The sequence below is a fragment of the Phascolarctos cinereus genome, unplaced genomic scaffold (assembly GCF_003287225.1).
Source record: "Phascolarctos cinereus isolate Bilbo 61053 unplaced genomic scaffold, phaCin_HiC Scaffold_7;HRSCAF=346, whole genome shotgun sequence".
Classification (NCBI taxonomy): Eukaryota; Metazoa; Chordata; class Mammalia; order Diprotodontia; family Phascolarctidae; genus Phascolarctos; species Phascolarctos cinereus.
In genome coordinates, this window is record NW_027556180.1 from 16208439 (window position 1) to 16236022 (window position 27584).

The 27584-nt window shown below is 42.5% G+C and overlaps 1 protein-coding gene across 1 annotated transcript in view; it reads right to left on the bottom strand.

The window, feature by feature from the left end:
- PLCH1 (phospholipase C eta 1) overlaps positions 1 to 27584 on the bottom strand; it is a 247255-nt gene that overhangs the window by 20960 nt on the left and 198711 nt on the right. The window contains exons 10-13 of the mRNA XM_020988921.2: positions 24227 to 24398; positions 16814 to 16921; positions 6709 to 6870; positions 3488 to 3559 (exon numbers count right to left, since the gene is read on the bottom strand). Of these exons, the coding sequence (XP_020844580.1) occupies positions 3488 to 3559; positions 6709 to 6870; positions 16814 to 16921; positions 24227 to 24398 (514 nt within the window). The remainder of the gene's footprint in view (positions 1 to 3487; positions 3560 to 6708; positions 6871 to 16813; positions 16922 to 24226; positions 24399 to 27584) is intronic.

Genomic DNA, 27584 nt, shown 5'->3' on the forward strand with positions numbered 1-27584 from the left:
GATGCTTCTTGATTCCACTGTGTCTTGTAATGAACAAGTTCCTCTGTTTTCTGCCATGGCCATATAACAGGGTTCTGTGGCCCTGATACTGAGCACCCAATTTAATGAAAAATATCTCAGCATGTGGGTGGTGGCTCTTGGGACAGAAATCCTATTATTAATCCAGAATTACTCCTGTTCTAAGTCCTCATTGATTCCTATGCCTCAAAGAAAGGAAAAATTTTAGTTTTATATTCATCAAAGCTATCCCAAAACAACTGTTTTTAAGCACTGCTTTTTAATGAGGGTGGCTGGTTACAGTGATTAAACTAGGAATTCTCCAGTGTCCCATGATCCCGTAATTTAAGGTGACGATGATGGAGGGAAGGTCTTCTTTGTCCATTATTTCCATGGGCTATCCTCCTGAGGGAGGTGGTGGCCAGCCTTGATATTCCCTAATGCAAAGTGAGCAGGGCTTACAGAAATCCTGAGGCTGAAGTGGGTGAAGCTGGATCACCCGTTCATCTTCTGATGTGAATTAGGAGGATGTAGGCAACCTAGCAGTTCACTCATAAGGATATGGGTATTCCCTGAGAAGACTTGTGACTTTATTAGGATTTTTTTTAAAAAGTTACATTTCCAAAATGTCACCAATTAATTGCTAATTGAACAAGCAAGAATGGAAGGGGAGGGATGAGTGAAAATTAGGCTAACTCACATTTTTATACAAGGTCTGCTGTTGGGTCCCTGTATGGTCACTATTGTCTAAAGACATGAGTCACTGGAATTTGGTCCTAGCAGGCCAGCCTTAACTGGGCACAGTGCACAGCTTCCTTGCTAAACACTGATGTGCCTTTACTTCACAGCATGATTTTGGTTTCTTAATTTCTTCAGCCAAGAGCTACCCAAAGGCACAGTTAGGTTTGGGGTGGGTGGAATGAGAGAAATTTTTTTTCCTGATTTTGCTTTGTGTTTACAGAGTTCTACTCAAAGCCTCATTTCTGTCACCAGAAAAAAAAATCACAGATTTAGAGCTCAAAGCGACCTTATTTCATCTGACACTTTCATTCTATAGATCAGGACACTGAGCCTCAAAAGGTTAACTGGCTTGCCAGAGTCACATAGTTACAAGAGGTAGAAGCCAGACTTTTTAACTCAGGTCTTCTAGCTACAAATCCAGATATCAATCCACGTACCTCCTCACTCTCCACCATTATCAAAGAGTATTCATTGGGTCCCCACATGCTCAGGATGAAAATTTAAAGTCAAGGCTAACTTTCTGGACCTCGGCTTCCTCAGTTAGGACTTGGGGATAACGCCGTGTCCTCTGTGTTTCCCAGAGAGTTACACTCTACAAAAGGAGTGGGAAGAATTTCCAGCACAATTTGGTCCATGGATGGCAACATGTAATTTTAGTAACAAAGACAGTGTCTGAGTGACCTTTCAGACACAGTATCTTATTCCCTTCCCTCCTGGCAGCCGAGCAAGAGGCTGATATCATGCATCACTCTCTATTTTTGCATAAAGTCTTACTTGTCCCAGGAGCTTATGGGGCTGGGATAACAGGCATAAAAGGTTCCTTAAAGATGACTGACGGTTCTGAAATTGAAAAGCTCACCAAGACTACTTAGAACTTCCTATATATTTTAAGAACTCAGTTCAGGTGCCACCTCCTACTTGCATTTCTTTTGTATACCAAGAAGCAGTGTGACATAGTGTATGGAGGGATGAGCTGGTAGACACATCCTGGCTGTGTGACCCTGGACAGGTCACTTATCTTCTCAGTGCTCTAGGAACCTAAGACTATAACCTAATCTCCATTAGTAAAGGGAGTTTCCATGCTAGGAAGGTTCCCTTTAGCAGTGAAATCAAGTCCAGGAGAGCTGCTTATTTGTGGATCTGTCATCTCCCTTGTTAGAATGTAAGCTTTTCCAGAGCTGTTTCACTTTTGTCTAGCCCCAGGCCCTAGCGTGTAGTAGGCCTTTAATAGTGGTGGACTGAGTGACAGATGGAGGAGGTGGCGCAGCTATAGGAATCCCAGTATTTTTATTTTTACATACAATCTCACTGCACCAGATGGCTCATGGGCCTGGGATAACTGTGATAATTGAATTGGGCTCCAGAGAAGTGCTCAAGTAGGAGTAAAGGTGCTTATATCCAGGCCCCAACTCTGCTAGCTAGTGCCTGTGACCTTGAACAAGTGACTTGACCCCTTCGGGCTGGATTCGATGGTCTTTGCAGTCCCCTCCAGCCATAAATCTATGACCTGATTCACCAGTGCCTCAAGGATCTGGAATGGTATCCACGGGAAGGTCCCCCCACCGACACAGATAGCAATCCCTCCATGACTCAGAGCAGCTATGGCCAAAGACCAACATCCCTGACGCCAGCCTGGTAAACAACCTTCCCAGGGGCGATCCTTGCAGAACAATCATGCCATTGAGCTCCTGTACCAAGTCTTGTATACTTGGGAGAAAATGTCAGAGCTCCTATGTGTATACACGCACACACACGCACACATACACGCACACACACACACAGAGCAAAATTTGGTCTGAATGTCAACGTGTATTTTTAGTAACACAATCTACAGTGTCCTACTGACCTTTCAGATACCAAGGACCAAAGAAACATCTGGATACAGCAAATTTTTTTGTTGTTTGTTTAAAATTGGACATAATAAGGGGCAGCTAGGTGGCGTAGTGGATAGAGCACCGGTCTTGGATTCAGGAGGACCTGAGTTCAAATCCAGCCTCAGACACATAACACTTACTAGCTGTGTGACCCTAGGCAAGTCACTTAACCCCATTGCCTAGCAAAAACAAACAAACAAATAAAATTGGACATGATAAGCCTGCCCCTTCCCCCCAAAAAAGTAGTTAGCATCAGGTCCAGAAATCAGATCTGGTAGAGACCTTGGGTCATGTAATGATCCAAGTCCCTCCCATGACAGAAGTGGTAGCCAGGTGGCTCAGTGGATAGAGAGAGTACTGGACCTGGAGGCAGAAAGACCTGAATTCAAATCATATGCTTACTAGCTGTGTGACCTTAGGCAATCACTTTAACCTCTGTCTGCCTCAGTTTCCTCATCTGTATAATGAGGATAATAATATCTACCTCCCAAGGTTGTGAAGATAAAATGAGATATTTGTAAAATACTTTGCAAACCTTAAAGTGCTATGTTTATTTATATATTATTGCTATAGATACACATATATATGAATACATATACATATACACATATATATACACATACATATATGCATATATAGAGAGACAGAGAGAGCTATCATTGTTGCTGTTTTTATGAAAACAAGGACCAGAGAAGTGAGATAACTTATATTAACTGCACAGAGCAGGAAGACTCCAGTTCTTCTGTCTCCTAGGCCAGTGTTCTGTCCACTAGGCCACTCTGACTATAGGGTCATAGACAGGATTTTGAAGTGACCATTCGAATTAATTACAGTTAAAACTGTCAACATGCACATTAGCAATTCTTGTCTCATACCTTGTGTTTTCCAAAATTACTCATTAGGGACCGTCCATGAGATTTCCTTCCACTTTCTTTCACATCTGGATTCTGAGCAAACAAAAAGACGCCATGAACATGTTTTCAGCTCCCTTTACAAGCCAAGAAAGGTATTTGATCTCGTTGAGCTTTTGAGAACTTCCCCCCAGGAAATTCTGTTGCCAAGTTCTCTGAATTCTTCCTACATAACATCTTTTACATCCCTCCTGACTTTCAATCCCTAACCTAGGCTGGGGCCTCATTATGCCAGGACTGGACCATTACGATAGTTTCTGTGCCTTTAGTCTCTGACCCCTCTACTCTTTTCTTTGTATTATAACCATATGAGTTGCCCTCAAACACCTCTTTGTGCATGTTACATCGCTGATCAAAAGCCTTCAAAGGCTCCTCACTGGCCACTCATTAAGGTCCATGCACCTTACCTGTTATACAAGGCCCACCACAGCATAGCCCAAGCAACCTTGATGGCCTGCACTTTTCCTGTCATTCCCTTAATGAGCCCACCAGACCAGCCAAGCTCATCTGTCTTTATCTCCCAGAACATGCAGTACGGTCCCCACCTTTATGCCTTCATTTGTGCTGCTTTTCCACTGGGAAGGTTTTCCTTTTTCCCCTCAAAGCGTCTAAAGCCCAACCTTTCTTGAGTCTTTCTTCCTGCATAAAGCCCTTCCTGACTAGCCTGTCCCACAAAGACCAACACTGTCACCAAACCTCAGAGTTGGAAGAGCACTCAGTTCAATCTAAACCTTTCCGGGGATCCCCTCTACGCCATCCCCAACAAGGGATCATCCAGCCTTGTTGGAAGGCCTCCGGGGATGGGGAAGGGGGGACAGCGCCTCCATAAGCCTATTTGTTCTACATATGAACAGTTCTTAATGTCAGGAAATTTGCTTTGTTTTTTTTTTTCTTTCTTTTCATAAATTGTGTGGTACAGAGGAAAGAGCTCTAGAATCCCAGGGCCTGGGTTCAAATACTATCTCTACTGTTTATTACCTAGATGACTTCAGGCAAGTGACTTCACCACCACTACCACATCCCTGGGCTCAGTTTTCTCATCTCATCAGAATGGAGGGATGGAAGGTTCAACTAGATGCCTCTGGTGGGCCATGCACCAGCTCAAGGTCAATGATCCTTGATGCTAAGGCTCAGGCTGCTTTGTCTCTGTCTCCTCTGTCTCTGTCTCTCAGTCTCTCTCTGCGTGTCTCTATTTCTCTGTCTCTGTTTCTGTCTGTCTGTCTCTCTTTCTCTCTCTCTCTCTCTCTCTCTCTCTCTCTCTCTCTCTCTCTCTCTCTCTCTCTCTCACACACACACACACACACACACACACACACACACTCCATTTCCCTCAATGACATGTAGCAATAGCACTTTGTTTCACTTAAGTCAGAAGATTAAGCATGCAAGGAGTTCTCTTTTCCTGACCTGTCACTAAGCAATTCTGGGATTCCATTTAATGTGGCTGGTTAGCCAAAAGTGCATCTTGGGCACTCAGCTTTCACTATCCATTACAGGTAGATACAAATTCATTAAGAAATGCAGGGTTCTAGACCCCAGACTACTTTATGAATAATGTCAACTCTTACTGCTAGGACAGATCTTAGAAACAAACTCTAGGGAAAAGGCTAGATTAAAAACCCAGCAGCCAGGATGCCAACCCTGTCAACAGTTGAACTGACAAGGAGTGAAAGTAGACAGTGATCCCAAACCTCTCACAGAGTCTGTCTTGGCTTAGCTCCCCACAATTCACTGCCACTCAGCTACACTGTAGGGTCATTTTGACCGACTCTGGCATGACCCAGTTTCCCCCACCTCTACCCCATAACACAGGCACCCTCTTTCTGCCTGAAGAGTAAAGGAAACCAAAAGGTGTGCCAGAGCCCCAGCAGCTTCTCCATCCATCTTCAGGCACACCTTTTGTTTCAGAGGGGTGATGTGCAGGGTTGAACAGCACAGGAGACCAAGAGTTTAAGGTCTCCTTCGGGGTTCAGGAATCCCTAGTGATTTTCATTTCTGTCATTCCAAAGACATGACTGGATATCAAAATTGTCACACAATTTCAATCTCCTCTTGGCCCTCAACTACAGGCTAGAGGGATGATCCTATAAGAGTGAAGGACCAAGGCCAGTGTTGGCTTTGGATGGGGAAGGGGAGGCAATTTGCTGAAACAGATAAGGACAAATTCCATAGTGGTCCTGGCCTGGAGGATCCCGAGATGGCCCTTTCCCCAAAAGATTCCATTCCAGAACCCAAGCCCTAACCACCCCTCCACCCACCCCCCACTCCTGCAGCAGAATGGTACATGAAGGCTTTGGACTAGCCAATACAAATCCCTTCCCGAGGGATGCAAGCCAGAGACATGTAAAGCCTTAATATGCTTGAGGGAGGAAGGGTCATGTGCTGGCCCAGGAGATATCTCGCAGCTCAGCAATCCGTGACCTGCCTGGACTTGTGTGTGACCAAGAGGCCAAGAAGATGCAAAACATCTGTCCCTCTTTCCTCTCAAAATATTCGACTGACTCTAAGAAGAATAGAGCACCAAGTCTAGGCCACCAGCCTTCCAGCTCACACACTCTCCATTCCAATGAAGCTGGCTACCTGTGCCTTGGAATAGCTGATTCCCCTTGTCTAGAAAGCTCTTTCCCTCCTGTAGAGTCTGGCTTCCTTTAGAGCCAAGCTCAGGCTTCACTTTTTATATAAAGCCTTTTCATGATCCCTTCAGTTGACAGTGTATTCCGAAATTGCTCTGCATTTACCTATCCATGTGTGTACTACATCCTGTAGTACTACCCTGTAGAATGCTAACCCCTTGGTGGCAGACAGGCTGTGGTTGTTCCCCCTGGCATCCCCAGCCCAGCACACAGTAGGCACCTTTTAAATGGTTGTTGACTTCAACTGAATTCACCAATGGTGGTGACCCCATGGCTCCAAAGCTCTCACTGCGGCAACACAAGCCGTCCCAGAGCCATTTGTCTCACTACTATAGATTGGATTCAAAAGCAACATTTACAACTTTTCCATAAAACTGTTCTTCAGTTTGAGGAAAGGATACTTTGAAAAAGGCTCAGATTCAACAAAAGAAAAGGGAGCTCCATCTCACATTCAACCACACACATTAAAAAAAAAATTGAAGTTCCTTTTTTTGGCAGATGTACTTATGCATCTGTTGACGGGGGCTAGATCCCAGAAGGAATTCCCCATACCTGCTTCAGATGCACATTTAAGCCTTCATGCGTAGCCTTCAACAGAGCTCGAACAGTGAAACTGTCAGAGTCTTCCTTGTCCCTGATTTGAGATTCTTTTAATAGTGATTCCAATTTTTTCCTTATGAAAGATTCCACTTGATGATCAGTTGTCCCGTTATTCTAAAAAGATTCAGAAAAGATCAATAGAATAAGTGACTTCCTGGCCAGTGCTGGAAGCCAGCAGCAGCTTCTCAGGGTCAAATACCTCTCACAAAGCTATGCTCTCGTAGCCTCATAATACAGCTTCAAGTTGGCATTTTAATGCTTTGGACAAAGGATAGAAACTGAGACCTAGGGAGAGAGAGAGAGACAGCCCCTAAAGTTCTGATAAGCTAGACAAATGTCGAGAGTGATTTGCAAAGCTAAGCAGAGAGATGGGTCACTTTATTTTGAAAGCATACTCTCCTTACTGGGATTGGGATGTGCAGAATTGGCAAAGGGGCTCAGGGGGAGGGGGTAAGCAGGAGGTCCTGCTCTGTTCCAGATACACTGTGTGACTACAGTGGACCAGAAGGAAGACCACTGAACGAGACCCCAGGAGACTGAGGATGGAAGCCAAGAATCCTAACATTGCAGAGTTGGAAGGGATCCCAGTGATTGTGATCATTCTAAGCTAGTGGTGGTCATACTGCTTGGTCTCAGGAACCCTTTATACTCCAAAACTATTGAGGACCCTCCCCCCAAAAGCTTTGCTTATTTGGGTTATATTTATTGATATTTACCATATTAGAAATTAAAACATCTTAGTATTATTATGAAAATAGTTTTGATCTCATAGCCCCCTCGAAAGGTGTCAAGGACTCCCAGGGGTGCCCAGTCCATACTTTACAAACCATTGATGTAGTCCAATCTATACTCAAAAGGAATTTCTACTCAAGCATGTCTGGCTTTGAAAGATTAGTTGAACTTCTGTGGGTAGAGACAGATAAGGACTGGGGGAAAAGTATTGCCGATGGAACGCCCAGCATGAGCAAAGACATAGAGGCAGAAAAGTACAAAGAAGCCGTAAAGAATGTTTTGTACAGTGTAAGTACTTGGTGTCAAAATCAGATATTGTTTGTGCATTTTATATTTCATTTGACTCTGCAAATGATTTTATACTGTAACCTTATCCAGTATTCTATGTAACAAACCTAAGCATCTTCTCTGTCTCTGAGTTAAGAAGCTCATAAGTTCAAAGGTTCTCTCTCTCTCTCTCTCAAAAGTTAGATACCAAAGGCGTAAGCTTTCCCACGATAACTGTCATTTTTAAAGAAGAATTCTATTCTCAACACTCTGATAAAACATGGTCTCAGCATTTCCTGCAAGGTTTGTGTTATCCTTGAAAAGCTGGACTAATTAATCTTGTCCCATCTTTAGCAATTACAAAGGTGGTCTTCTCTAGTCTACCAGGTGCAAGTGAGTTTTTTCATCCCTGGGTCCCTATCAGTGATCTCAGGATGCAGCTGGGACCCATAAATTCACAAAGCATTCCTTAGAGATAGAGAGGTTGTTTTTTATCCCGTGCCTATGTCATATCCACTTTCTTTATTGTAACCAATCACGATCCCTCTCCCCCACCCACACACACAATGATGCTGGCCATTTATATGCTTTTTTTCTGTTCTTTGTTCTATGAGTAGAAAAATGAGTTGCATCTTCAGTTCTGGGTCTTTGTCCAGAGGCAGTGCCATTGACCCATCTTTTATTAAAGGGTTCAGCACCCTGTTAATAAACTGTTTTCTTGCACAGAATATTGCCTCAGTTTATCTTTTTGTTAAATTTCACACCTGACACTAATAAATATTTGTTGAATTGAATAGAAAAATTCCTTTACAATCAAACATGCAAACAGATGACTATGATGTCCATACCCTTTGACACAAAGATTCTCCTGAGGCATAAACCCTAAGGGGGGGTCACTGACAAAAACAAAGACTCCTTAGATACTAAAAGGTTCATAGTATCTTTTTTTGGTGTGGTAGCAAAGACCTGGAAAGAAAATAGATGCCCCTTCAGTTGTTATTAAGTAATTTTTCAGTTGTGTCTGACTCTTTGTGACCTCATTTGGGGTTTCCTTGGCAAAGATACTGAGTTGGCTTGCTATTTACTTCTCCAGCTCATTTTACAGATGAGGAAACTGAGGCAAACAGGGTGGAGTGACTTGCCCGGGGTCACATAGCTAGCAAGTGTCTGAGGCCAGATTTGAACTCACAAAGACAAATCTTTCCGACAGGCCTGGCACTGTATGCGCTATGGCGCCACCTAGCGTCCAGCTCTTTGAGTAGGGAAAGGCTAAATACACTCTGGTAGGTAAAGGTAATAAAGTGTCATAGTGCTGTAAGAAATGAAAAATGTCATGACAACAGAGAAACAAGGAAATACACTCATGCAGTGACAGAGAGTGAAGTAAGCAGTGCCCAGAAAACACCAGGCACGATGATTATGATCACGGTGACAGAAAAAAATAGCAAGCTCAAAAAATTAAAAGTGAACACTAAAAATTCTACGCCTGGCCACAGAGATATGGGAAAATGCTTCCTTCTGCTACTCCACAGGGGAGGGAGTTCACTGCAGGGATCACTGCATACAATGTCAGGGCTTTCTCAAAGTTTCTGGACATTTCACTGAGCTCTTTTCTCTTTTTCTTTTTTAATTCCTGGTTATAAGGGATGGCTCCCTAGCAGAGGAAAGGGGAAGGAATCCAAAGGGGAATCTAAACAATGAGAAAACAAAAAAATCTATTTTAAAGACCACACAACAGTTTGTAGATCCTGCTGGGAGCTAAAGAGCACATTTTGTTTTGGAATGAAAGTGTCTCCCATTTCATCTATTCAAAACATCTTTTTTGAATGTATTGAGCTTAAACATAGAGGAGTCAATAAAGTTACATCAGACTTAGGTCCTGCCCTCTGGGACCTTACAATCTTATAAGGAAGATGAGGAGCCATGGGCATAAACATCTAAGCCACAAGGCAGCAGAAATGCCATTATGAGCACTGTGACTAGCACATACTTTAGGAATTCAGAAAATGGAAAGAACACTTTTTGCTGCGATGATCAGGGAGGATTTTACGGAGAAGGTGACATCAGAAATGGGCCTTGAAGGATAAGCATGATTCAGTAGGGAGAGACCAGTCAGAACTGGGAGGAAGGCATTCCAGAGAGAAGGCACAGCATGAACAAAGATATGGAGGTGGGAATATACAAAGAAGTAGTAAAAGGGCCAGCCCAGACTGGAGGGAAGGAAGGTCGTTTGGGCCAAGGCTATGGTGTGCCTTGAATGTTAGTCTAGGGGATTGACAGTTTCCTTAAAGGGCAACATGGAGGCCTCCCTTAAAAGCATCTGTGCAGATGGAAATATAATCAAAGTAGTCAGTACTTTGGGGGGCTTTTTGGGGGGCAGCTAGGTGGTACAGTAGACAGAGTGCTATGCCTGGATTCAGGAAGACTCATCTTCCTGAATCAAATCTGGCCTCAGATACTTGTGTAACCCTGAGAAAGTCACTTAACCCTGTTCACCTCAGTTTCCTCATTTGTAAAATGAGCTGGAGAAAGACATGGCAAACCACTCCAGTATCTGCCAAGGAAACCCTAAATGGGGTCACGAAGAGTCAGACATGACTGAAATGGTTGAACAACAGTCAATACTTTGGAAAGATTGATCAGCTGAGAGTGTGTGGTGTAAACTACAGGCCAGAGACTGGAGTCAGGGGGACCAGTTAAGAAGCTACTACAAAGGCCAGGCACGAGGCCATTAGGTACTTCACTGAAACACTCATCTGTATAGAATGAGTGCTTAATAAAAGTTTGTTAAATTTTAATAAATGAGGTTGTAGCAATGAGAAAAAAGAAACAGTCTACAAAGGAAAAATCAATGGGACTCAGAAACTGATTAGAAGAGGAGGGGAGTTTGAACAGGCATGGATTGTTTTATGACACAGAATGATGAATAATTTATATTCATCACCAAAGAGCTCAAAACACTTCAGGTTTTTCTTTTCATCATACTCTATAATTTAATTACGCCTATCGCAACCTATGTGATGTACACGTCAACAATACTTCTCCTTTTCTACATATAGAAGCTGGCACATAGGTCATGTGACAGCCTCACAGTCAGGAATAGAATCCTTGGTTCCCAAGTTGATGTACTTGATCCCGGGAACATCCCAGGAAGACTCAAGATAACACAACAAGAGACAGAGAGAGAGGGAGATGATGGTCATCAAAGGCCAGTGGCTTTCACTGGCTACAAAATGAGAAGGAAAATACAGATAGAGCTGCAATGGAGCAACACTCTATTAAATAGTTAATGCTTTTAAAATATAAAGGAACATAACTATTTGCTTCACATTTTCCAAATCCTGTAGCACATTGAGGAAGTTACATTCCCTGTCCGCCAAACCTTCTAATTTTCTGTAGTTTATGAGACAAGAAAATTCACACCGGAGAAAGACCAAATGATGAATGTCTCCTTTAATTGTATCAATGCATTATTATTATCTGTCCTAAAGCTCAAAACTGTAACTAGAGGAAAAGTTGGCCAGCCTTATGTTTGATTGATGGATGACCAGCTACGTGGCTGCACCACAGATCACAGCAGAAATCCATAGATATTTATTTCTTGCTCTTTTGTTCCTGGGGGCAGTAAGAGCTAGGGGAGGGCCCTCTAGTCTGTGAGGGGTGCTTGGGCAGCCATTGTAATATGGCCTTCAATAGTGCCTGTCTGCCTGAGAAGGAGTTCCAAAGCACCTTTGCCAAGAGGCAAATCTAATCTCAGCATCCCTGCTGAACAACCGAACACCTTGTTTAGGCTTTCAAACGAAGCTTCAGCAGGAAGTGTGATTGTCAATTGGGGAAGGAGAAAACTTGCTGTGCAAGGAGTGAGGACCCTGTCCTGTGGATTGGTAATGAATCCAGACAGCAGCTCAGGGATAGGGGCTCTGAGAGTTGATGCTAGGGGCAACTTGGGGCTCCAGTTTGAAATGGAAGGCCCCAAAACCAAGGAATGGGAGCGAAAATGGACAATGGTGTAAAATGTTCTTTTTGCAAACTTTTTTTTAAAAATGATTTGCTTGATGATCTGTTTTATATCATTGTCATTTCCCAACGACGCCCTGACCACAAGAGAACTAACCCTTGTAAGTACAATCAGGCAAAACAAATCAACACATTGAGTCCAAGATTTCCCAATGAAGATAGTCCCAAACTACCAAACCTTCCAAGCTGATTCTAATTGAATAGTGAAAATGGCATGTGACAATATTTGATAAGATTAAGTTGAGTGTAAGTGAAGGGATGTTACAGTCAGTGTTATCAGAATAAGTTGAAGCACAGATTTAGGAGAGAAGGAGGGAGGGAAGGAGAGATGGAAAAAAAACAAAGAAGGGAGGGAAAGAAGGAAAAGAAGGAAGGAAGGAAGGAAGGAAGGAAGGAAGGAAGGAAGGAAGGAAGGAAGGAAGGAAGGAAGGAAGGAAGGAAGGAAGGAAGGAAGGAAGAAGGAAGAAGGAAGGAAGGAAGAAGGAGGGAAGGAAGACAGGAAGGAAAGGAAGGGAAAAGAAAGGATTGAGCTTCACTGAGAGAATCTGTAAAGAGGAAATACTAGAATTTGATTGGGCAAATCAAAGTCTGCAAGGCTCATTGACATTAGAGGGAATTCATAAAAATGCCTTGTCTGCTTTTCTGATTCAGCTCTGTTCTTCTGCAGCATGAGCCATGCTGCCCCTGGGCCTGTGAGTTGTATAAAAGTTCTGAGGTCACAATGCCCCCAGCTCACCATGCGCTTCATGCATTATGAGGCAGATATTGTTTCTAGGTCTAAACCACAAAAAGACAAACATCCAGATAAAAACTGAAAAAATTATATCAACTACATACAAAGATAAATCTCTATGCCCAGAACTCTCTCATCCCTGTAGGGGACACAGAAGAAGTGTCCGAGCCAGGCCCTACCTGCAAGCAGCCAAGACAATGGCACTCAGTCCAGGCCCTATCCCTGTGACACAAACCCTGACCTCAAGGGGTGACCCAAGGACAGGAAGGCCCAGCACACAAATACCGATGATACAAAGAGGGAGAGAATCAAGAGAAGCTTACAGAGCTCCCGGATGTAAAGTGCTTTATACTCCTAAAGCACTAGAGAGATGCAGGCTATTGTTCTGAAGTATTGTTTTAAATTACCAATAACAGACGTAAGTGAGAAACACAGCTAACGAAAAGCTTGGGCTAATGCTCATACACAATCTATGATAAGTGAGGGGGGTGGGGGTGGGGGTGTCTGCATTCATGAACCCTGAACAAATATAATTACTTGTTGCAGGACCCCATTAACACAACCATCCTTAATTAACCTGGAAAGCTGTGATTAAAAGCTTCCATTAATGGAAGAGACTAGTTATATTAAGTGATAAAGAACTGTAAGCCTACCATGGCCTAGAGTTTAGAGTTGGAAAGGATTTTTGGGGTCCAGCTAGCCCAATCCCCTCATTTTTTACAGTTGAGGAAACTGAGACCAGAGAAGACACGAGCTCTGTCCAAAATCACACCTGTAGCGAGGGGCAGAGATGAGATTCAAAGCGGGATCTTCTGATCCTCTGACCCAGGCTGTCATTTGGCATTCAGAGAACTAGGTTGGATTTCCCTACATGTCTCAGGGGGCTTCAAATGCCAGCAAAGCCTTACAAAGCATTTAAGCTGCTTCACTTAGAGTGTCACTGTAAACTGCCTGATTACAATATAATAATACCTTGGATTTATACATGGTGCTGCCTTCCTTCTGAAGAGCTCAAAGACAGGGGAAAAGTGCAAAAAGGATATTAAATTTTTTTAATGCATACACCAAATATTCCACTTTAATCTGTTTTCTTTATGTATTTCCTCTTCCAAAGATTAACAAAGGCATTGCTGTCTGAATTGACAATGAATTTTCTTTGCCATTTATACAACATGAAAAGGAAAGACTAGAAATGAAGAGGCTTTGAAACCATTTCTACGTCATTTGGGGAAATGCCCTGAAACAACACTGAATCAGGATTCCTATCAACAAACTGGGTGGGGGCGAGGGGGAACCTAATGGAAGATTCCATGCATATATTCATTTTTTTGCATTTATTATATTTATTTCCCTGTTAACAATTCTTGGTCTCATTGGAAATACAGGATTACCAATTTAGAATGTTTACTAAAATGAAAATAAACGTTTTGAGAGTCAGTGGGTTCTGAAAACCAAAAGAACTTGACTTTATATACTTATACAAATTTTTAGGAGGAAGGTATGATGTTAGAGAAATTATCGCTATTATCAACGCCTCACCTGAGGGATTGTACCATTTATTCTCCTCACCAATTACTTTAATAGGCTCATAGAGTTAGAGCTGGTAGAGATATTAGAGATCTTCCAGTCCAACCCCCTCCTTGTACAGAAAGATAAACTGAGGCCCAGAGAGATGAAGAAACTTGCCCAAGATTACCCAAGTAAGTGGGAGAGGCAGGATCCAAATCGAGGTTTTTGGCTGCAAATCAGCCTTCATCCCACCGTACTACTCTGGGTCATTATTGGGAGGACGGGAGGAGGAGCATCTAGGTCTTTCTTATCGAAGTCTCAGCTAAGACTTTACCCTAGTATTCAGACTTTACATTAGTTCTTTGGTATCTTTGTTGAAATAGCCTAGAAACCTAATAACTGAAAAATGTCAAGCCCAGGGGGACAATGTATATGTATAGCAGAAATGAAATGTTTCTAATTAATAAACAAAATCCTAAGCTCTATACTTATTTAAATGACTGTAGCTAAGAAAGCTAAGTACGTATTAAGTAAAAGTACTAAGACATGGCCCAGGGAATAATGAAGCAAAACTGAGCATTTGGAGGTTACAAGGATCCATTCTTATCCATAAGGGGACAAAACGTACCTCTCTCCCTTCATTTCAGAGCTGCTGGTGTGGGGGTGGGACTACCAACATGGAATAATGCATACACCCTCAGACTCTGTAGATGTCTTGGTCAGTTTTACTGAATTGCCTTTTTTCCCTTCATGTTTAATCTCTGTCATGAGAGACAGATCATTGGGCTGCAGGGAGGAGAGGATATATTTGGACATGAACACAACATAAAAGCAAAAACCATCAATAAAAGTTTTAGGTAGGAAGAAAAGTCCCTGAGGATCGGTGATTCTGGGCAAAGGAAGCCCCTGGATTTAGGGAACCCCCTCTCCTGATGGATAGAAACTTAAAAGTTTTAGGAGATCAGTCTTAGGGGATTGTCTCAAATACTGAGAAGTTATCACATAAGTGAGTAATGGTCTGAAGTAGATTTGAATTTAGGTCTTCCTGAAGCTAGGTGGCGCCATAGTGTAAACAGCCAGGAGTCAGGAAGACCCATCTTCCTGACTTCAAATCTGCTCTCAGACGCTTACTAGCTAAGTGACCCTGGACAAGTCATTTCACCCTGTTTGCCTTAGTTTCCTCATCTGTAAAATGAGCTGGAGAAGGACACAGCAAACCACTTCAGCTTCTTTGCCAAGGAAACCCAAAATGAAATCACAAAGTGTCAGACACAACTGAAAACAATTAAAGAATAAATTCAACAACTTCTCATATTCTATCCAGAGTTCAAATCCAATATTCTATGTCAGGCTGCCTTTCAATTAAGACACATCTAACAGAGAAAATTACAAAACATTAGCACTCGTACTTCCGTTTACTTAAATCAATTGAACATGTAATTTCTATAATATCATGACTATCAAATAATAAACACTTGATGAGATTAGGAGGACAATAATGGTTCCATCTGGCACTCTAGTCTTCAAAACACTATCACCTAAAGAAAGTTACGTGTTACACAGACTGGCTCCTATCCTTAGTATAGCCCAGGGGTGGGGTACCTTGGCCTCGAGGCTACATGTGGCCCTCTAGGTCCTCACGTGCAGTCCTTTGACTGAATCCAATTCAAAGGGCTGCACTTGAGCACCTATAGGCCCCATGTGAAGTTTGGATTCAGTCAGTTCAGTTTTCTACCTCACATCCCATTTATAAATAATGTTGATTCTCTTTGGCATCAACAGGTACTGGTAAGTAAGTACTCTTTCTGTGATACTGTAATATAAATTCAAGGCCACAGGAAAGATTAGGAGTATTCAATATCTCCCCATTTTTTTGCAGTCAGTAGAGGAACATAGATGGTGCTCCTGCCCGATCCATAGAAGACCTGAAAAGACTGGTTTCTATAGAAATGAAAATTATTTTAAAACGTTCTAAAGATGATGGGAATATATACATAATTGCTGTTGTTCAGTTGTTTCAATCGTATCTGACTCTTCCAGGCCTGGCACTCTATCTACCAGATCACCTAGCTGCCCCATGTAATACATATTAGTCTTGGCTAAATGATCACATACTTCCCTCCAAGAAGATTGCAGAGGGGGAAAGCCATTGGGGAATATTGGCTCACTTAGCCCTACATTTTCCCCTATCAGAATTTTCCTGACTGTAAATCAGCTTGGAGAATAAGGAGTGAGAAGGTACCTACCTTTTCCACACTCCAACAAATTGCTAAGCAACTTCTTATCTCAGATATGATACTTCAGAAATCAATCTCACAATCCTAGAATTGATTAGAACCTCACATGGATGGTCTAATCTACAGCCTTTCAGTTTGCATCCCAGAAGAAAAATACCTCCAGCAGCAACAAAAGAATTCTTCCAACCAACTACGAAAGCATCCACTCATTCATGATTGCTCTGTAGAATGGTGGAAGGGTGGAGGTGGGTAGGGCATGGAGACAACCTGTAACTTGTGAACTTGACCCAGAACTATGAGAGCATCAGCTCAAGATCTAATCACTTGATATTGGATTCAGTTCTAGAAAGGCAGGTCAGGTCAGACCAAATGTCCACCAAGGTCCCTTCCAACTCCCAAAGTCTCTGACTGTGTGATCAAGACAACTTCAATGACAATGCTTCTGCAGCAACTCAGCCACATTCTCAAGCACTCCATCATTGTAGGAACGGCCAGCCCCTCCTTCCCTCCTTCTGTCAGGGGGTCTTGAAGATGACCCAAAGTAGCAAAGTAAATAACTTACATAATGGAGCTTAAATTTGCAGTCGTCTTCAATTTCATCAGCACTATCTTCATCTGAAACTTCACCTTCTTCTGCATCTTCCCCAAGGTGGTAGGGTAGCTTCTTACCCTGAAATTTAATTGAAAAAAATCATTACAAAATAATAACTGAATATTGTTCAAGTGTCATCCTCAGACTCGGTTTATGAATTCAAAACTGGAAGGGGCCTTAGAGACCATCTAGATCAATACTTTGATTTTACAGATGAAGAAACTGAGGCCTGAAGAGATTAGGTGACTTGCCCAAGGCCACACAGGTAGTAAGAGATGGGATTTGAATCCTGTTATTCTGATCCTAAATCCAGAACTCTAGCCATGGTACCTTGCTGCCTGCCATATTTAATACCCAGAAGGGATCTTTTAATCTCATCTAAACTGGGGGGGAGGGTGGATTTCACCCTTTCAATGTGTCCTGGAACCCCCCAGCAGTCAATCTGGTGAAGCCAAATGAATTCCTCAGAATCACATTTTAAATGCATTCAATGAAACACATAGAATTACAATGTAAACCAATTATGTTGAAATGCAGTTATCAAAATATTAAAAACCAAGGTCACAGGCCCCTGTCCAAGAACTCCTGTTCTAGAATATCATTACATTCATTGTAATCATGAGGAGAGAGAATCTGTGACCTCCTCAAAGCAATACATCACCGAACGAAGGATCCATTGAGCACACCGCCAGTTTGTAACCACAGACACAGAGCTAAAGACCGTCTCCTGACTCCTTGGCCAGGGCTTTCTTCTAGAAAATGGCACCACTGATTCACACTAACTGAAAAGAAAGCCAATCTGAAAGAGTAAAACGCCACAAATGACAACATTTTGAATGAAAACATAGTTTGGGTCCGCGTATGTAACGACAGCTACCTGATGGTGGTGTTTTTTCAAATTAAAGATTCAAACAGTCTTGATTTCACCAATAGATAAGAGCTCCCCATTGGCAGGGACATACAATTGCACAGAACTGAGGTGTAAATGGCCTTACAAGTAGTTCTCTCAAGTAGGTTAAACGTGTCCTTTATTCCTGTTGGCTCACACTTTATTCAGCAAACCCTTTCCTCATCAACCATTCAGCCAATAAATCAATATTTATCCACTATACCTGAAAGGCCCCTTACCAGAGGCCAGAGGAGATAGGAGCATAAATAAAGTGCTGTTTTGTCCCCTCAAAGACTCTATAATCCAGCTTTCTAACCTCCAACTTCAATAGCCCCTTATAAAGAGACTTCGTTTAGTGTTAGTGCAACTTTAAGGGAGAAGAAATAGAATTTGGAGAAACGGTAGTCTGTGGGACAACTGAGAGAAGACTAGAGGAATTTTTCTTTGGAAACATGGAGAGTTAACTGTCATGGAAAAGTCTCTGAGAGACTTCAAGAGTTAACTGTCATCTTCTAGAGAGTCTGAAGAGACATTTTGAGAGAAATTAGTTTAATTCTCATTTTGTAGAGAAGACATTCTGAGAAGAATCCACGAGAGACTTTAACTATTATCCTGAAAGAACTCTGGGGTTCCAGTGTTTTGAAGAAGTCCACAGTTGCAGTTATTTGGGATAGGTGACTCTAGGTAGACATTTTCTTACAGCCAATACTCGGTTGAAAAATCCCTCTATGTTTCTGTATTACTCATTACAGAGTCATCAAATTAGGTGGTTAGTTGGATTAATAGTTGTATAAGACTATAACATGGAGGTTTGGGATGTAGAGAAAAGAAAGCTAGCGTATTTTTTTTTAAAAAAGGTGTTTTCTTGCTTTTTCTAAACTGGGTTAGGTGCTCATGAATGATTAATGAGAGAGCGCTTGCATGTCAGTAATTTTTGAGATTATATCACAACATGCCCTTGATTGTCTTTTCACCCTGTGAGAGGAAGACTAAGGCAATGAGCTAAGCAGGCTGAAAGGCTACAGATAACAGAGGATGACTCCAATGTCACCCACTCCAAGTAACAGAAAAGATGCCAGTCTCCCATAGAAAATAAGGGAGTATGGCCTACGAACTGTCCCAGTAGAACAAAGTGACATCTATAGGCAAGGAGCGGAGATCAGCTGGCCTTAAGATGTTTTATTTTCCTTATGGGAAGAACTTGTAAGTCATTATTGCAGTAGACCTACTAAGAGGCAGGATGGTATCAGGGAAAGAGCATTGGATTTGTAGTCAGACTCGCTTGTTGTGGATCCTTGCTCCCTCCCTCACTGTTTGACCTTGGTGGGCACCTCATTCCCCCTCTCTGTGACTCATTTTCCTTGTCTATAAAATAAGAGGGTTGGACCAAAAGGTCTCTAAGGTTCATTCCAGATCCCAAGTCTACCATTCCAATTGGGATAAGAACTGGGCCTGTTACTTCATTGGGAACTCTCAAATAAGGGATTTCCCTCCACCAACGCAATTTGGCCCCCTCTCTGCAACTTATACTCTATGCCCAGAACACTGAGAGGGGTTAGGTGACTTGCCTGGGGTTGCTGAGCCAGTGTGTATCACTGTGAGATCTTCCTGGTTCTCAGTCCAGTTCTCTATCCACTATGTCACCCTGTCTCTATCACGCCATTCTAATAAATTGGTCAGAAATGATATTTCTTTTCAATTTATGATGCAGAAAAATGGGAGGTGGGCTTCTTTCACAAATATCTGCATCCAGACCACTTTATAGAACTATCACATGTTCTCTTAGGTCCCCCTGACACCGACAACCCCTGCTAAATGCGTTTATTTTGTTAAGAATCCATTCTTCCTGTGATTTTTCTTTTTGGAGGCATCATTAGGATACCTGAGAATCTGGATAAGCAACAGAATGGAGCAATGAGCCTTCTAAAGTAGACAAGACACAGGCATTCAGGAGTGAATAGAAACTGAGTTAGCAGCTCATGACTTGTAAAAATCCTCCTAATATACTCACTCATTCACCAAATGCTGATTGAGCTTGTTCTATGTGAAAGGCACTGGGGGAACACACAGATGTAATAAAACATCGTCCCTGCCCTTACGGATGCTGAAATACAGTAAGTCTTTCATGAGTTACACCCTCAGATTGGAATAACTCATGCAAGAGTGGCTGCCAAAAGCAGCAGAACTGGTGACTTAGTTACATCTTGAGGCTCCCTCAGTTACATCTCGGGAGTGATGTACATCTGCAAACAACAGCTCGTTACCACAGTCAGTAAAGGGGCCCAAATCAATCACCTGAAAGGAAGTAGAAAATGCATCATTGAGAAGTGGTTCCCTCCAAAGTAAAAAAGTGTCTAGCCAGGATGAAGAAAGGGAAACAAGTTCATGGAGCTCTGTTAGAGATCCAACTCCCAGAGCATAGTAGAAAGGGAACAGTCAGAGGACCTCGGTTCAAATCCTGACTCTTCCACTTACTACTTGTGTGACCTGGGGAAAATCACTTTATACCTCTTTGGACCTCATTTTCCTCAACTGCAAAACCAATGACTTGGTTGATCTTTACTAAGTTTGTAATTTTTTTAAAAAATGGTAATAATATAGCAAAAGAATCCCTAAAATTGATCTCACACTTTAAATCTCCTATCCCATTTACTGCCCGCATTACCTTGGTCATGCTAACCTGAACCTGGGCTTCCTCATCTGTGAAATGAGGGGGGCTAGACTGGATGACCAAGAGGTCCCTTCTGGCTTTGTGATCCCGTGTTGTGGACATAAAGGGCTTAAAAAGGGGACAGAGCCCTCCAAGTGGGTATCTGCTACCTTTTAGCAATTGGGCCTAAGGTCACTTATTTGAGGGGCTGAAGTTGCTTGGCTCTTTTTGTCTTACTTCCAAGTGAACGAGGAGGTGCCCATCTATAAAATGGAAGAAACCCTCAGAAAGGCTGTGGACCACTCCCAGGGACAAATGGGCCCCAGGCACTGTTGGAAAATGTATGATAAATCCTGCTGCTCTTCCAAATGCCCATCAGAAGCTCTTCCCTTCTCACTATGAGCCATCCTGGTGCCCAAGAATGCTGTTTGCATGAAAACTGGGACAAGATTCCTCTAAATTATCATGAGGACTTCCGTTTGTGTGGGAGGTTATTCAATTAACATCATCATAAGTGGGTGGGAAATGTCCAAAGGGTCCATTCTGCATCATTTCAATGTCTGCCTTTAAAATTCCTCTGTTTCAAAGTGAAGGCAATTTCCATTCCACAAACCCAATTAGGAGTTTAACCTTTAGGTGGCTGGTCTAATGAGAGATAATATTTGAAAACTGATTTGCAAATCTTAAAATGTCACATCAAACATGAGCTATCATTATGACTATTATCATTATTATTATCATTATTATTATTATTATTATTATTATTATTATTATTATTATTATTATTATTATTATTATATCCTTGAGACAGGGACTGTCTCATTTTTGTCTCTCTGCCTGGTGTGTTTTTTAATAGACTTCTAATAAATGCTTGTCGATTGACCGATTGTTATCTCAACCATAGGCTAGATGAATGTTCAGGAAATTCAGAGATGTTTGTGTGGCTATAAGGATGATACTCTCCCCCACATAACATACACTCCTTTGTTTGATTCTCATTTTAAAATCCAGCTCCAATTTCTCTTATAAAGGCCAAGGATTAATAAGATAATAAAGCAAGTTAATTTCAATCAAAGGGCAGCTAGATGGTAGAGTGGATAGAGTGCTGTGCCTGGAATCAGGAAAACTCATCTTCCTGAGTTCAAATCTGGTCTTGGACACTTACTAGCTATGTGACCCTGGGCAAGTCACTTAACCCTGTTTGCTTCAGTTTCCTCATCTGTAAAATGAATTGGAGAAGGAAATGGCAAACCACTCTAGCATCTTTGCCACGAAAACCCCAAATGGTGTCACAAAGAGTCAAATGTGACTGATAGATGACTGTCTGAATTTTAACCAAGGCAGCACAGTCAAGGAAGACACCAGACCTAGGTTTGAATCTCTCACCACTGACTAGTTGTGTTACCTGGGACAAATCACAATTTCTCTGCCCTAAGTTTCTTCATCTGCAAAATGGGTATAAATTATGCTCATATACTTTATCTCATCAAGTTGTTATATAAGGATCAAATAAGATAATGTATCAGAAGGTAAAAAGCACTTTGGAAATACCATGCATTATATCAATTTAATCTATTAATATTATTCTCATTCTTACTGATACGTTGAATGTCTGATGTGCTTTTATTCAAACGGCTTTCACTTATACGCTGTAACCTTGACTTTTCCTTTGAAGTAGGCACCCTGTCACCCCATCTTACATACTCAGCTCATTTGATTTCATGAGAGTGGAGAACTTCCATGCACCCAAACTCTTTATTAAGTACTGCTGAGATTTTTTTGCCATCATTTCTTTGGCCAGCTTGTATTTGGAGCAGATTGGGAGAATACAGATGCTGCAGCCCCTGGTCTTTCTGTAAGCCAATGGAGACTCCTCAGAGCCTGAAGGCGCACTCTTGTAGTACACCTGCTACTCATGGTCAGCCCAGCAGGGAGGGGAGAGTGAAGGTCAGGCCCCTTTTCAGAACATCACTGCCCTAGGCACCTAGAGCAAGAGCACGTCACTCTGCCTTACAGATGGGAAGACAATCCCACAGCCTCCGCAGGGTCAGAGTCACGCCATCCTTCTCATCTACTGCTTCCTGGAGCCACAGCTAGAGCGGGATAGCATTGGAAAGAACACTAGATGTGGATTCAAATCTCGGCTATGCTACTCATTACCTATGTGACCTTGAGTAAGTCACTTCCTCCCTCATCTCAGACTCCTCCTATGTCAAGGGAAGGGGATGAACTCTGTAGTCTCTTGTAGCACCTTCCATCTCTGCATCTGTAATCCTACTAACCTTTCACTATCTTTGAATCTCTTGAGGGGAAATGTGGGACAATGGAAACAGTGCCAGCATTGGAGTCAGAGGTCCCAGGTTCAAATCTGGACTCTGCCACTTGCTACCCGTATAAAATTGGAGAGTCTCTTCATTTCTCTAAGCCTCAGTTTCCCCATGTGTAAAATGAAACAACTGGACTATACTGAGGCAGCTAGGTGGCACAGTGGTTATAATGCTGGACTTGGAGTCAGGAAGACCTGAGTTTGAATCCTGCTTAGAACACTTCCTAGCTGTGCAACCCTGGACAAGTCACTTAGCCTCTGTCTGTGTCAGTTTCCTCATCTGTAAAATGGGGATAATAATACCACCTGAATCACAGGGATGCTGTGTTTGCCTCAAATCAAATGACATAACAGATGTAGAGCATTTTGCAAGGCTTACAACACTATATAAATGCTGGAATTTATCATTGTAACAGTAATATTAATAATAATAAGTATTATTATTATTATTATCTCTAAGGTCCCTTCCAGCTCAAGTTTGGATCTCCTCTGATTGTAGCTGACGCCGTACAATATTTATTTTGGTCTCCGCCTCTTCTGAGGACAACACAATCCAGCTTGAATTTTAACCCCTAAATTGCCCCCTTCCCCCCATCAATGAAGCCAGCCAGAAGGGTTCTCACTCTGGCTCCCACTGAGTTGACCAAACTTTAGTCAATGCCGCCAGAATGACGCCAGCTAACGGAGGGGACACCACCTCCTTTGCCTCTATTGCTTTCATCATAAGCTGTCAGGTTCGTCCCTTCCAGAAACTGTTTCTACTTAGAGCAATGTCGGACTGTTCCTGTCCTGGCCCTGCCCGTGCAGATACAATCACCTCTAGCGAGCCAGGCCTGCTGGGTGTTGGTCTGAGCGTGCACTGAGCCTCCAAGCTCGCTTCTCTCACTTACATAACCACAGCTGGCCAAGCATGAAGGAGACACTGTTTTTTCCCTTTGACAGATTGTTATGGGAACTGGAGGAAGGGGAGCGGGAAGAGGTTCAGGCCCACGCCGCCGGCAGGTATATGTGAAAGAGCCCACTCCCATTTTTCTGCATGGTAGACAATAATTAGAGACTCCAAATTGAACACTTGCTTTATAGTAGGAGTCTCTCACCCCTGAAAAAAGAATCCCAGGAGACTTGGCATATCAGCTGTACACTTCTTTTGAATGCCAAATTAGAAAAAAATGGAGGGGAAAGAAAACTACACAGAGGCAGAGCAGGTGGGGGAAGGGAGGAAAGAGAGACAGAGATAGAGACATAGAAAGACAGAGAGATACAGAGAGAGGGAGGGAGGGAAGAGAAAAAGGGGAAAGAAAGAGAGGTGGAGAGGGACAGAAGGACAGAGAGAGAAGAGGGGAGAGGGGGAGGGAGAGGGAGAGGGAGAAAAAGGGAGGGAGGGAGGAAGAGAATGTCAGTCTACTTTGTATATCCATTATGATTATTATTCTTTTGATAAACCATTTCTTGATCCTTAGGGGAATTTGGGGCAAGGTTGATAGATGATGACTTTTATGATGTTCTGCAAGTAATTACCTTCACTAAAATTTTTCCTTTCAGACTCTGCGGGCTGGGAAGCTGCTTGGAATCTCCGATGTCGATAGATGACAAGTCCAGTTTGTCACTGAATATGTCCTTTAGGTACCGAGCAATCTTCTTCTGTTGCTGGATGCTGCAGTGATTCTCAATGGATAAAATCACTGGGAACCTGAGACAAAAACAACCACAAAATCAAGGCTTCAGGGGCGTGGCAGCAGAGAGGGCTCAGAAAAGCACTGTGGGCTGACTGGGCTTTCGCATGTCTAGGAAGTCATCTTTGTGGAGGGGGAAGATTAACAAGACAGGGGAAAAAAACCACCTCACAATGATCCTAGATGCATTTGTTAAAACCTCTCCCTTCAGAGAAAAAACATTGTGTTTTGCTTAATGGTTGAGCAAATTGCCAGGGCATACAGCATGCCTTAGATCCACATGGAACTCAAAGTAAGGTGTGTAATGTACAAGGACAGGCAGAGAGGCAGAAGAAGAAAAGAGAGAAAGAAAGAGGAGAAAAGAGGAGGAGGAAAGAGAGAGAAAGGAGAAAATAGAAAAGAGGGAAAGGAGAGGAGGAAGAAAAGGGAGAAGAGTGATGGAAAAAAGAGAAAGGGAGGAGAGAAGAAAATAAGAGGAGGGAAAATAGAGATGGAGGAGATGGAGAGACAGAAGAAGAACAGAAAGAGAGAAATAGGGAAAAGAGAGAGGGGAAGGGGGAGAGGGAAAGGAAAGGAAGGGAGAGAGAGAAGGAGGAGAAAGAAAGGAGGAGAGAAGAGAAAGGTAGAAATGGAGGAGTGGGGAAAATAGGAGGAGGAACAAAGAAAGGAAGCATTGGAGGAAAGAAGAGGGAAAGATGGAGCAGAGAGGGAGAAGGAAGGAGAGAGAGAGCAGGAGGAGAAGGCAAGGAGAAAGTGGCAGAGAAAGAAAAGAGGTAAAAAAAGAAAATATCGAAGAGAGAAGGGAGAAGAAGGAAATGGAAAAAGAGAAGAGGAAGAAAGAGAAGGAGATGGAGAGCAGAAGGTGAGTGTGAGGCTGGAGAGAAGATGAGGCAGAGAGGAAAAGGGGGAAAAGAGGGAGGAAGAGAGGGAGAGGAACCATAACGCCATAACCGAGAAAGGAACATTACATATTCTATTTGCATCTGATTTATTCTCCCTTTTGGAAACATCTTAGGGACACCTATCATTAACTGTAATTGCTTCTTCATGTTTTTCAAGCTTTTTAGCTAAAACGAAAACAAACTGCAGCATTCACTGGAGATAAAAAGTACTTTAAAGTCACGTGGCCCTTATAAAGCAAGTGTTTCAAAACTATGTTGATAGAATGACATTAAAGTGTTTTTCCAAACATTTCAAGCATGGACTGAACACTAGTGTTCTATTTACAAACTGAAAGTCTAAGGGATGCATGGTTCAAGCGATCTGCCCAAGGCAACAGAGACAGCTGGTGCAGAGACAGAAATAAAGCTCAGGATTCGTATACACGGTAGAATAAAAGGGGAAGGAGGGGAATAAGCATTTATTAAATACCTACTATGTGCCAGGCATCGTGCTAAGTGCTTTACGATTATGATCACCTTTGGTCCTCCAAGCAACCTTGGGAGGTAGGTGCTAGAATAATCTTCATTTTACAGATGAGGAAACTGAGGCAGAGAGCGGTTAAAGGAGTTGTCCATGGTCACACAGCTAGTTAAGTGTCTGAGGCTGGATTTGAATTCAGATCTTCCTCCACAGTGATACCTAGCTGGTATACTGCATTTGGAATCAGGCAACCCAGATCTGTGTCTTCTAAGCAATGTACTAGCAGTATGACCTTAGTTAATTCACTTCCACCAGTATGAGACCCAAGGACCTCCATCTGTAAAATGGATATGTGCTAGAAAACTCTCAAGGCCCTTTCCTGCTCTAAACCAACACAGCATTGACTTTGAGTTAGAAAGGCCCTTGGAGGTCACCTAGTCTAATGCTCTTGGTACAGATAAGGAAACTGAGGCCCAGAGTAATGGAAGAGACTTGACCATGGCCATACTGCTAGTTAATTACAAAGCTGGGATGGGAACACAGGTCCTCCGACTCCAAAATCACTGTTTCATGCTTCTGCAGCCAGGTAGCTGGCAGTAGATAGATAGCTGAGCTTGGAGTCAGGAAGGCTTGGGTTCAAACCCAGCCTCGGACATTAACAAGCTGTGTGGTCCTGGGCAAGTCACTTAACTGCAGCCTGCCTCAGTTTCCTCAGCTGTACAACAAGGATCACGACAGCATCTATCTCCCAGGGTTGTTGTGAAGTTCCAACGAGAGAATCTTTGTAAAGCATTCAGCATGACGCCTGACACAAGTACATATGTTTCCTTCCTCTTTTCCAATCACTTTAGTCATCCTTTTCTTAATCTTTTTTTTAAATTATATTATAAACAGATTTCCAGGTCTGAATTACTGACATTTTTATTTTGAAAGTTTCCTACTATATCCTTTTAATGAAATAATAACTACTAATACTTTCTCTGACACATAGAGTATCCATCATAAAACTCAAAATATATCTGGGGAACACCAAAATCAACTCTCTCCGGCTTGTGGGCCAAGCCCTATTCCCACATTAAGAGCCATGACTGGATGAGGTGTTATTCTACTCATCAGGAAAACAGAACAGTCATAGCACTGATAATGAGAATGATATTAAAACTAGTCACATAAGGCTAATAATAGAAGAGTATTCATAAGTGATATTCAGAGAACACAGGGCACAGTGGAGACAGCCCTGGTCTTGAAAAAAGAAAGAACCTGGTGGGGGGGGAGAGCACTCAACTTTTTGTGTTCCAGGAAACTCTCTTAAGTCGACAAGTTGTAAGAAAGGTAGCCCCCATCTTTGGCAGAGGGAATCTCCTCATCTGGGAGTACCCAATAGCCATGGAAGTACAGATTCTGCTCCCATCCCAGCCTAACGTTAACATGAGGCCCTTCAAACAGAAGTCTGTTCACCACATGTGTCAGGCCCTGTGCCCAGGAGAGTCATCTGATTTCATGCTCACAACGGCGACCTGAAGGGATATTTGCTTCCAAAAACAAACCAACCCAGCGGCTGGCGTGTGGAGGAGGCTGGAAATCTCTCCACAATCATCCCAGGGACTTTAATGGAAATCACATTTAACTAAAAAGCTCCAAACAGGTTACACTCCTCCACAAACCCCAAGTCAGGGGACAGTAACAATCAATTAATGTGAACAATCCAGCAAATGAAAATTACATGTGGCAGAGAAACGATTCAACTTCTGAAGACAGCTTGGATATCTTCTTTCAAAGAACTTGTTTAACAATTATCCAACTGTTAAGTAACCACAATAACAATGTTTTCTTTGCAATTT